General features: G+C 41.4%; 1 protein-coding gene across 13 annotated transcripts in view; it reads left to right on the top strand.

Moving 5' to 3' along the window:
• The window catches only part of CEP170 (centrosomal protein 170), a 124316-nt gene that overhangs the window by 92224 nt on the left and 19415 nt on the right, over nt 1-12677 (top strand). For all 13 annotated transcript variants that reach the window (XM_047705785.1, XM_047705792.1, XM_047705787.1 and 10 more), the window contains 2 exons: nt 293-419; nt 3902-5734. In XM_047705785.1, coding sequence (XP_047561741.1) covers nt 293-419; nt 3902-5734 — 1960 coding nt within the window. The remainder of the gene's footprint in view (nt 1-292; nt 420-3901; nt 5735-12677) is intronic.

The following is a 12677-nucleotide window of genomic DNA, read 5'->3' as shown; positions in this document are numbered from 1 at the left end:
CTGCAGAAGCAGACCCAGGTTCATCCAGCCACAGTGAATTTGAAGCTCCAAGTGTTTATTTTAGTGCCATCATTAGTATTTAATAAGTAGAGCAAATTATACTGCGTCCACAGTAATAATAAGATGTGGTTAAAGGGGTACCTAGAGAATCTTCATTCTAAATATGAGGAAATTTAATTAACGGTAATATGGCAACGTGAGATTTGAATATGGCTTCGTATGACAGGATTATGAGACTACATAGAACTGACTAAATAGGCTCTGATTTCATTCCCTTATTTTTCTCCTTTAGGAAGGCACGTCTTCATCTGGAAACAAACGCTGGGTTTCACAGTGGGCTAGTCTGGCTGCAAATCATACAAGGCATGATCAAGACGAAAGGATAATGGAACTGTCTGTACCTGTCCCTTTAGAGAATGGTATTTTCTTTCTCTCTCTTTCTTTTTTGTGAATCATACATGTTTTTTATTTTTTAAAAAACAATCTAGGGGTGCCTGGGTGGCTCAGCGGGTTAAAGCCTCTGCCTTCAGCCCAGGTCATGATCCCAGGGTCCTGGGATCGAGCCCCGCATTGGGCTCTCTGCTCGGCGGGGAGCCTGCTTCCTCCTCTCTCTCTGCCTGCCTCTCTACCTACTTGTGATCTCTGTCTGTGAAATAAATAAATAAAATCTTTAAAAAAAAAACAATCTACAGTGAGAAGTTAGTTAAACTTAAGTAAACATAATCATATATTCTCATGCTTATACTACATACATAGGATTGTATTTGCACTAATAATGCAGATACTGTTAAAATATAACCTAACTAAAGAGATAATTTATGTAGGTGAAACACATAGACAAATTTTTATCTATGACATATGTATAAAAATGAAAATTTTAAAGTAAGACTATCAATAGTTCCAAATTATAACATTAATTAATATCATTAATACAGCAAATATCTTAATACTTTGTGCATTTAAGTAAAAAAAATTCAATACAACTCAATGAAAAGTACTAAGACACACTTAATTTACTTTTTGCAAGTCTATGCAATGTGATTTTTATTGCCTTCTAATATTTCTGTGAACTGAAATAAAAAGTTTCTTTAAAAAACAAAAATGAAATTTTATGCCTCTAATGATTTTATTATGTTCAGTTAATTACATTCTTAATTAGAAATAAAACCCTCAAGGAGAATGTGCATGTGGATTTTTATCTGTATTCTTAGTTTTATTATTGTTGAACATGGAAGTGGAAATTTATTTTGTCTCTGGCTTATGGCACCCCAAAAATATGGTTTAGGAATTTTGTAAACATTACTCTGCAAGCATTTGAGCAAGGTGCATGGTAATGTACTAGAAAAGCTTTATCACTGATCTACTATAGAAATTAGAAGTAATTGACAGTATTACCAAAAATCTTTGGAAAAGACCGAGTGATTTGGGCATTGATTAACATAAACTGGTCACCTGTTGGGAAACAACAAACCCGAACAGAGGGGTCAAAGGAGCTAGGTAAACTTACCAAGAATCCATTATGAATTAGTTAGGTTAGCTGTAGGAAGCAAAATTCTGCCCTCGTTCTATAACAAACCAGTTGCCCCTTCATTATCTCGTTTCAACATGTTTCATCATCTTCTAAATTAATTTATTTAGATAAGCTGATAAATTGACTTGAATCTTAAATATTCTTTAAACGTTCATCGCATGCATGTTAGGAACAGGACAGTGTGAGAAGTGCTAGAAAAATACAAAAAGATAAAACAGCGAGTACATTTTAGTTGCTTCTGGCAGCACTACAGAGATGAGACACCATAAAGTCACCAATGGCTAAAGTTGAATCGGGAAATTTAGTGGCTGTTTTCCTGCATCAAAACCATCATATTGCTGTGAAATTTAAATGTTCAACTTTCAGAATTATAAAGTGGTAAAAGACCCACCGAGGGGCACCTGGGTGGCTCAGTGGGTTAAAGCCTCTGCCTTCGGCTCAGGTCATGATCCCAGGGTCCTGGGATCGAGCCCCAAATCGGGCTCTCTGCTCAGCGGGGAGCCTGCTTCTCTTCCTCTCTCTCTGCCTGCCTCTCTGCCTACTTGTGATCTCTGTCTGTCAAATAAATAAAATCTCTAAAAAAAAAAAAAAGAGACCCACAGAAACTATGTCTTGGGGCACCTAGGTGGCTCAGTGGGTTAAAGCCTCTGCCTTTGGTTCAGGTCATGATCCCAGGGTGCTGGGATCCAGCCCGGAATCTGGCTCTCTGCTCAGCAGGGAGCCTGCTTCCCCAACCCCTGGCCCCGTCTTTCTCTCCACCTGCCTCTCTGCCTACTTGTGATCTCTGTCAAATAAATAAAATCTTAAAAAAAAAAAAAAAAAGGAAAAAACTATGTCTTGGTATCTTGTCTCCACTTACCCCCAAAGATGAGAATGCTTTATATGTTAATTTCCTTTATCTCAGAAATGCATTCCAGGTATTCTAGTAGTCAGGAAAATCCTTAGGTATTCTCAAATTCTCTCACATAGAAACGTCAAATTATATATTTTCTCATTGTCTTCTACTTAATTGTGAAAAGAAAAAATGATCTTGTATTCCTATATGAGGCATTAATATACTGGAAGACCATAATTTAAAAATCCCTCAGTTTGTAAAAGTATGATAAGTCCTGTTCTCTTGTTTCACACTTAAAATTTTTTAAATTCTTGGGGTGCCTGGGTGGCTCATTCGGTTAAATGTCTGACTCTTGATTTTGGCTTAAGTCATGATCTCGGGGTCCTGGGATGGAGCCCTGCTCTGGGCTCTGTGCTCAGCCCCTCTCCCCTCTTATGCTCTCTCTCTTTGTCTCTCTAATAAATAAAATCTTTAAAAAAAATTTTTTTAAATATTTTAGTCAGTGTTAAATTTTTATTTAGAAAACCTTCTAAAGTTGTGCGTTTTCTGTTTTACTTAGGCTATCCAAACTTGTAATTCTTTCAGATAGCTAACAATGCTCATTAAAAACTCAACTAGAGGCACCTGGGTGGCTCAGGTCATGATCCCAGGGTCCTGCGATCAAGCCCTGCATCAGGCTCCCTGCTTGGCGGGAGACCTGCTTCTCCCTCTCCTACTCCCCCTCTGCTTATAATCCGTCTCTCGATGTCTCTCTCTGTAAAATAAATAAATAAGATCTTTTAAAAAAAAAAAAAAAAACAAACTAGAACTAGATATAGGGGCGCCTGGGTGGCTCAGTCAGTTAAGCGGCTGCCTTTGGCTCAGGTCATGATCCTAGGGTCCTGGAATCAAGTCCCACATCAGCCTCCTTGCTCAGCCGGGAGCCTGCTTCTCCCTCTGCTTGCCACTTGCCTGCTTGTGCTCAGTCTCTCTCTGATTTAAAAATAAAATATAAAAAAAAAAAAACTAGATCTATTTCTCTTTCTTTTTTAAGTTCAACACAGGCTTGAACTCATGACCCTGAGATCGAGACCCGAGCTGAGAGCAAGACTCGGACACTTAAGCCACTGAACAACCTAGAAATAGTCTTCTATACTATGTAATTGAAAGTGTTTATTAGGCATTCTCTGCAATTTTGCAAAATTTTCTTGAGCAAAATTTCACGGACCTTACAGAAGCAAGAAGGAACACAGTGACCTTCCCTGCCGTAAAATACATTGAGAGAAAAAGGAACAGATGGAGGATTAAGAACAGATGACCCCAATTTTCATCTCCTAAAACACTCCCCCTATTAATAATCTGCTTATTTGTACATCGTGGCCTCATACTTGCTTTTGAAACTACTCTGTCACAATGGTGGTGTGTTTATTCAAAGTTTTCTTGCCATACGAAGCCGTTTCTTAACGGACACTGCAAAATCTAACGTAACATGATACTCTTCTTATTTGTACTTTTTTTTGCCCTCATAATGTCTACTTTGTGGTTTTGTGTTATAGATGCAGATATCAGTGAGTCTGGCATTTCAGTGAGAAGTACGGGGTCGGCCACTTCCTTGGCTAGCCAGGGAGAGAGAAGGCGACGCACCCTTCCCCAGCTTCCAAATGAAGAGAAGTGTCTTGAGAGCTCCAGAGCCAAGGGTATGACACAGAGGTCAGAGATCGGAGAAAAACAAGACACAGAACTGCAGGAGAAAGAAGCACCAGCACAGGCCTACCAGAAGGACAAACAGGATGCCGACAGAGCCCTGAGTAAGATGAGCAGGGCCGTGAACGGGGAGGCCGCCAAACCCGGCGGAGATAGTAAAATCCTGCTTCACTTGGGCAGCTTGTCTGGGAAGGACAAAAGCGAAACCGAGAAGGAAACTTCTTTGGTAAAGCAGACATTAGCTAAAATTCAGCAGCAAGAACAAAACGACCAGGTCCAGTGGACACCTACCAAGTTGTCCGCTTCCAAGAACGTTTCAGGTCAGACAGATAGGTGCCGGGAGGAATCTTTCAAACAGGAGTCACAACCTCAAGAAAAAATCCCAGGACACTCTGCAAGCAAAGGAGAAAGGGTGACACAAAACGAGGGCAAGCGAAGAAAAGCTGAAGACGTTCTCAAAGGTCAGACTCCAAAGGGCGGAGAGAAGAAGGAATCCTCCAAGTCCTTGGTGCGGCAAGGAAGCTTCACCATAGAAAAACCCAGCCCGAACATCCCCATAGAGCTTATTCCCCATATAAATAAGCAGACTTCGTCTACACCGCCTTCCCTGGCGCTGCCAGCTGCCAGCAGAATACGGGACAGGAGCGACTCGATGGACACAGACTCTAGTATGGACACCACCCTTATTCTCAAAGACACAGAAGCAGTGATGGCTTTTCTGGAAGCCAAACTGCGTGAAGATAATAAAACTGACGAAGGCCCGGACACTCCCAGTTACAACAGGGACAACTCGATCTCACCAGAGTCGGATGTGGACACCGCGAGTACAATCAGTCTGGTCACGGGCGAGACCGAAAGAAAGTCAACCCAGAAGCGAAAGAGTTTCACGAGTCTCTACAAAGATAGGTGTTCCACAGGTTCTCCTTCGAAGGATGTGACAAAGTCATCATCTTCAGGTGCTAGGGAGAAAGTCGAGAAGAAAACCAAAAGTCGTTCGTCAGATGTGGGCTCAAGAGCGGAGGGTCGTAAATTTGTACAGTCCAGTGGACGAATGAGACAACCTTCCGTGGACTTGACGGACGACGACCAGACCTCCAGCGTACCTCATTCTGCCATCTCCGACATCATGTCCTCGGATCAGGAAACTTACTCTTGTAAATCTCACGCCAGGACTCCACTTACCTCAGCGGACGAGCACGCACATTCCAAACTGGAAGGAAGTAAAGTGACGAAATCCAAGACTTCTCCCATAGCACTGGGATCCTCCAGTAAGTCAACCACCCTCCCCAGGCCACGGCCCACCAGGACTTCCCTCTTGCGCAGAGCCCGACTCGGCGAAGTGTCCGACAGCGAGCTGGCCGACGCCGACAAGGCCTCGGTTGCTTCTGAAGTGTCCACAACCAGCTCCACGTCGAAGCCGCCCACGGGAAGGCGCAACATCTCTAGGATTGATCTGCTGGCTCAGCCCCGGCGGACGAGGCTTGGCTCGTTGTCCGCCCGCAGTGACTCTGAGGCAACAATCTCTAGAAGTAGCGCCTCCTCCCGGACCGCGGAAGCCGTCATCCGAAGCGGGGCCAGATTAGTACCTTCAGATAAATTTTCACCTAGAATTAGAGCTAACAGTATCTCTCGACTGTCCGACTCCAAGGTCAAAAGTATGAGCTCAGCACATGGCTCTCCTTCAGGTAAATTGGGTCCAGACTTTTTACAATATTAGCATAATATTTCATTCATGTTTTAGGTTTCCTTTTTAAAAATAAACTTAGATGTCTAGTGTGACTTCTAAAAATATTCAACAGAAAGGTTATGCTGTAAGAGGGTATTTTCTCCTATAAAAAGTATTTTAGTTAGCTCATTAGTAAATGAAAAATTCAGAACTGACACACACTTCAATGAATGCCCTGGGGCAAAATAGTGATTTCAAAATGAGGACCTATTTCGGAACCTTAGTATCTGGATTCATGTGTCAGATAGATGAGGAACAATATCTGGAGTAAATAATGGGGATTAACATTGTCCTGCTGAAAGCAGTGTTTGATTTTTAAATATCCTCACCTAGTTCAGAGCCCTTAATCTGCAGGAGGGCAGGATACCCTTTATCATTCCTTGAGAGCTCAGGGAAACAGTGTCGGCCTTACACTTGCTTCCCCATTTATGCAGAAATGTCTCATACGCTTTTTTAAAGTTCACTCTGTTCACAGTTGGGGCAGGTGAAAACTAATTCTTAATTCATTTCAGCGGAAGAAGAATTTGCGAGATGAGCCCTAGGCACATACTGTCTAACCGGGCTACTGAAATGTAACTGGTTAGAAACGATCTCATAAAGCACTCTCCGGTCCCTTAACTCTAGTCCTTAGCTGTCATTGAATGCACTTCCAGAAGGTACTTCCTCCCCGCCAGAATCTTAATGGCTCCGGGGTGCTGGTCTGCTGGTGTACTTCCCCCTGGGAGCTGTAGCGGGAGAGTACGTGTGTGACCAGGGTCCTCGCCCAGATCCCTGTGTGTACCCGTGAGCCTGGGCTCTTACTTCATAATCAGCCTCACACCTGGGTGGGGCTGCTGAGCCCCCCGCGGGAGCCAGCTGCTCAGAGACTGCGAGGTCTCTTATCAGCAGGTGTCCAAGTGAGTCCGAAGGCTTGAGGGCAGAGTGGGGGATGGTTGGTATGCAACCCCGGGCTCCGAGTTTGATGTCTGCGCCACGGTAGCTTCCAGACTCAAACCTGACGCTGCTCCTCGTGTTCTGTTTCCTCTTTGCCTCCCTCCCCTCCCACCCTCACTGCCGCTTTCCTCCCCTCCACTCACGTCGCCCTCTCTTCGGGTCAGTGGCCGTGGTGGTGATGGGCAGATCCGTGGTGGGAGTGGATGTGGGCGGAAGGTAGGTGACACAGAAGCCTGACTCCGAAAGAGGAGCTGGCATTTTCCCCGTGCCCATGCCCCCCACCCCCAGCCCTGGCTTCTGCACCGGGAGCTTTCCCTGCGGGTTCGTGCGGTTACCGCGGGCGTCTGGAACTGACTGCTGTCCGTTGGTTGGTGTTTACCGAGTGCTGCTTTTCTGTCTTCTTATGGCTCTACCTCTTCAATTCACATCCCCTTTGTGCCGCATTCTGTGGTGTGTTGCGTGGTAGCATTTCTTCCGCCACGTGGCCTGTTCGATCACCTCATCTCTCCTTCTGTACGTAGAAGTGTTACAGTTTGCTCCTGTCTCACCGTAAGCTGTAACGCAAGCCGTATGTCACCAAGTAGCATGGGACGTTCCTTCTGCACCGGGCGTCTGGTCCGTAACACACGAGTGTGCTGGTCTTGTCCTCAGTGTTGAACGCCAAGGGCTTCTGTGAGAGGCAAGCTAAGTAGGACTACTTAAGCAAGTCCGAGAAACCGCTGTAAGATGCTGTGTTGTCTTTAAAGATAAGTTTTGTTTTCTGCTTTGAATCCAGAGCTTGATAAACATGGAGTTTCCTATATCCAAAAAGTACCTTGATTTGCTTATTGAAATTCCCTAGGGTCCACTGAGGTACGGGATGTGGACCTTCTTCCTACTTAACAGCAGCATATTAAATAATTAGAAACATAAAATTGAAAAGCTGGAAGGGTCATTCAGTTTAGGTAACTCGGGCCAAGAGAAGTAGTGACCTGCCCTGGTCACGTAGCGGTGGCTAGGAGAGGGTGAGAAGCCCCAAGGCCTTTTCATTCCCGGCCTTTTGCTGCTTCTGCCACATCCGGTCTGGCTCTCGGAAAGTCTGTATCTGCTTGCTTGCAAGCCTCCAGAGGACGGCTGGAATTTATCAGATTCTTTTCAGGAGTGTATATAAAGACAACTTACAATATATTTGGTATATTGTCCACTATAATCTATAGAATTCTGATGATGTTTACTAAATTCATGAAGCCATATGGGGATCCAGGACTGTATGTTCAATTCTCTCAAGATGCCCTTTTATAGTATTCTGTCCCATCTAGAAGAATAACGGCTGGGCTCTCGTAGTCAGTGATAATGTACTAAAATAGTTATATGGGTATGTAATAAAAAAAAAAAATAGCAGACAATTTTTTGATCTATTTGCTAATTGGGGTGTCTTTGATGCTGTGATATTTCTACTTAAGATAATTTTAATACATTGAATGGAAGAAAAAATAAAAATTCTTAGCTTTAGCTTTTGAATTATGATTTAAGAGGCACCTGGGTGGCTCGGTCATTAAGCTCCTGCCTTCTGCTCAGGTCATGATCCTGGGCTTCAGGGATCTAGAGCCCCGTGTCAGACTTCCTGCTCATCCGGGAGTGCGCTTCTCCCGCTACCTCCCTGTTTCTCCACTCATGCTCACTGGATCTCAGAATAAATAAATAAAATCTGAAAATACATATATGATTTAAAAGAATGTAAAGCTATACTGGTCAGGGTTGTGCAAACTGTAAACTTTAAAGGACTTAGAGATCTCTGAACCTAGAGCCTGTGATATGTCCAGATTGGCATAAGTGAAAGTAAATCTGTAATGTTTCAAATTTCATAATTTAGGCCATGTCTAAAGAAAGTTTTTCGAAGAAATGTATATGATAAAAATAGAAGAGTGGGATCTCTGACTTAGAAACATTAGAAACATTTAGAAACTTAGGAACATTAATGCCTCTTTCATTCCGATGTAATTTGCTTTTAGGAGAGTATAGTCCCCTCTCCCCAGTCCCCCTGCCATGCCTTCAGTGATCTTTCAATACCAAGTTCCGTTAAAATATCCTGATTTATTTTGATAAGATACATTTAAAACTAAGTGTGCTGAATTATCAAAATAAAGCAGTTGGTTTTCATTATGGCTTAGGTGCACATTCTAAAAAATATCATGTTAACATCCTTAGAATTTTTTTAGACTATTTGCTTTCTCCTTTTTATTCTAAACCTCAAGTTTTATAGATGGTAGGAATCAGATATTGGGCATTCATGGCTTCAGTTAGTTCTTCCTCCAGGTCAGAGATCAATACAGAACATCGTCAGGGATCTTTTTCCCCAAATGACCTTATTGCTACTTGCTTGTAAATGTACATGTAAAATGTGTTTGTGGTTTTTGTTTCCCACCAAAATATTTTGATATAAAGTGTGAAAATGTAGTGTTTGTTTCCTGAAATGTGTTTGTTACATCTATAGATGTGGCTGTGTTTTAAGGCCAACAAAGTTTTGGGTAGCAGTAGAAGAAATCAGCATTCACAAATAAATAACCCTAATAACTTCCTTTTTCAATTTCTTGACAGTACATCTTCATAGTAAATAGAGTAGTTTCTTACTTCCAGAAGAGGGGGTATTGCGTAATTTTACAATTAAAATAAGTTTTATAATTAATGTAACTAAGATAATTTTCAGGTTAGCTGTAAAATTAATTAAGCTGATCTTAGAACTTTGATTTTACTCTGTGTGCTCTCTAGTACCTTACCAGCCAAGAAAGCCTCCCTAAGGATTGACATTTCAAATACCTTTGACATAAATTTTCAATTTAATGATTTATCTGAAATGTCTTACTACTAGTCTTACTTTACTATATCAAATAAGCCTAATGCTATAAAATTAAATTTAATTCTATGCAGGATTTTACCTGAACAGAGTAAAATTCAAGAGGAAGAAGTAAAAATTTATCTTCATGGTTAGAAATCACAAAAACCTTCATTCCATGAGAAACTGAGGATGTCTTTTCAAAGAAGAGTTAACCTAACTGGAATTATAAAAATGATTTTTTTAAATAAGGATTTTCTGACAAGTAATTGTGCAGTCCTTGGATTAGCAAGGAAAGAGCTTTGAACTCTGGGAGTCTGTAGACCTAGCTTGAACTTTGATTTAAGTAATGCAAGACCTTTCTGGGCCTCTTTTTCTCTCCATAAATTGAAGAACTGATGCCAATGTCTACGGTCTTAATATTCTAAAATTCTGTGTAACAAGTAAGCAATAGGGAAAATTGAAAACATGCTCACTTGGAGTTTACTCTGCAGCAACTAACAGATTGTAGTAGAAGGAAAGATTAAGAAAGCCAAAGGTACTGAAGGAAGTTGTTTGGGGAATCCCAGGCCCTGGTCCCTCTCCCTGGGGTAAGTGATCATTCCGCTGGTGTCCGCGCCCATTTCGGCTGTTCCAGAAGCCGGTGGCATCCAGACGGAACGGGAGCTCTGCTTCCTGGCACACCCCGTGTGATTGCTGTGCCGTTGGTAAAGACAGCCCTTACCTGAGAATGTCATCTCTCAGCTCTCCCCTACTTATTTTATCCCTCATTTTGCCCTCAATTTTAAGAGAACAAACCTAAAAATGTTACCTTTCAGTTTTTAAACAATGCTTTATCCTTATGGTTGCTTTTCTTTGTAAAGATAATTATAAACTTCACCAATCTTCCTGGCGTCTAGAAAAACTTGTAAAAGTAAGTGGGAACGTTACGAACGTCATTTGAAAAAGGAATTTTTCTCTTTTTTTTCCGTCCGTATAATTATTTTCTGTTGCTGAAACTCAAACTACGAAAAGTTGGTTCTAATGTGGCTCTACTTACCTATTGTCACCCGACACCTAGTATCGATTTTCAGTTTCTCGGCCTGTTTTCCTGTGTTGGGCCACTCGGGAGATGAGCGGCCGTGGACGCCTGCTTTCTGAGTGACTTCCAAATGCCTGACCTCAGCTCCACCGTGCCTACCGATGTTTTCACATCTCCTGCAGTTTATTAAAACTCTTTGCCATTGGTTTTGTTTTCACTCCAAACAACTTTCGGTTGTTTCGAGTATGGTTTCCATAGTTTCCAAAACAAAAATCGGGAAATTTAATCCAACGGATCATCTTTTTCTTATTTGTGAGCTTGTTTTCTATGAATAATATTCTGAGGTAGCAAAATGAATAAACATTTAATGTTTAATGAAGTGCCTTTATTAAAAAGTCCAAACATTGCAATATTTCTAATTTTTTCCTAAAGCCTTTTTGCTCTTATTCCTAAACTTTTGCTGAAATTGTTTTCAAGTCTTAGGGTCAGTTCAATTCGTAAGATTTTTCAGATGTCTAAAATAGTAATTTTCCACTGTAGCAAGAGTATTTTTATATTCATGAACTATCTTATAAAGGTAAAACCAGAAAATATATTGACTACTAGCCTTCGAAAGACGCTATGAATAATTGATTACCTACAGTTCTGTATACGTATTTGCATACACTTTTTCAGAAAGCCAGGAAGTTTCTTCTGTCTTCTTACACCCATAAATCTTGTTCCAAGCTCCACAAGCTTCAGTTAAGAGTGCGAATCAGGGCATATGGGTAGGCTCTGATTTAGGGCATGTTCCCGATCGTAGATTTTTCGGCCAATTCTGGTGTCAGTGTTTATCAGTTTATCTGACAGCTCCCTGAGCCTAACCAGAGTCCCAGAGGCAAAACTGTGGTTTGGGGAGGAAAAGATAGGAGAGGCATAAAATTCCAGTGAAGTATGAAGGAGTTCTAGGCTCCACCAACCTATGCAGCCTAGGGTCCGTTTGTGTTTTAAAAGCGGGGAAGAGAGAGAGAGGGAGAGAGGGAAAGACAAAGAAAACTCTTCTATTATTAATAGCAGTTGGAACTTCTAGCAGGTGCAAAGTTTTTGTCACTTCAGCCACCAAAAACATCTCATGCTTTTCAATAGGCTTTTCCTAATCTGAGAAAAGCAAATGGTCAGTAGCGATTCATTTGTTCAACAAGAGTTATTAAACGGACACTCCGCCACGGCTGGGTAGGCAGGAGCAGATGAAGCCGGCGTGGCTCCTGCCCTTGTGGCGTTTACCGTGCCCTGTTTTTTACCTCTATCCTGTGCCTCACAAATTACTTGTGTGTTTGGTTCTCCCATTAACAGTAGTAGTGAAATTAATTTGTCTTCTGATTTTTCAGATGTGTCAGCAGCACCGTTCTCTTGAATGTCTTTACTAACCTTAAATAAGAAAGTGATTGTCGCTTTCTTTAATGTGACTATTCACAGTATCTCCTGTGCCTTCAGTGTCAGTGGTCGTGAGACCAGCTCTGTAGAGCTTTGCTCCTTGTAGGTCTTAAGCCATCGTCTGTTTTCACCGTATGCTTTCAGTGTCAAAGCGGCAGACAGTTGTACTGAAGATGCATTGTTGTGTTTTTACCATGTAAAAAGATTTTTTCCAATCATAGCATAACAGGATGTTGAATGACAGAGGTAATGTTTTTTTTTTCTGCCATAAAAGCATAATTTCCACAGCAGGAATTATGCACATTTGTATGTTGGGAAAAGAGGGTTTTACCATCTCTATGTTGAAAGTCTATGTGGCATGAGGAAATCTTTTCCCTTATTTTTATTTTGTTGTTGTTGCTGTTACTGTCATTAAAAAAAGTCCATATCTTCACTCAAATGAGAAATATTTGCAACGAAAAAGTACCCAAATTAAACATTTATGAATAGAGCTTGCTTAGTTATCATTAGTGAATTTTTCATCTGAATGTTTTATTCACAGTACTATGGAAAACATGGTCTTTCGATTGTTTTTAATTACTCATTGTTTTTAATTCACCAAAATGTACTGTTTCTATCTTTGAGAAGTAGTAGACTTATGATTTCCGTTAGGTATGTGTATGTCAGTTATTGAAAATTGTGCTGTGTGTGTCTCATGGTGTTTTTGAAATCATGATTTTTATC

Source organism: Lutra lutra, chromosome 15 (genome assembly GCF_902655055.1).
Source record: "Lutra lutra chromosome 15, mLutLut1.2, whole genome shotgun sequence".
Classification (NCBI taxonomy): Eukaryota; Metazoa; Chordata; class Mammalia; order Carnivora; family Mustelidae; genus Lutra; species Lutra lutra.
The sequence above is the reverse complement of the archived record's forward strand: the minus strand, read 5'-3'. Positions and strand labels throughout refer to the sequence as shown.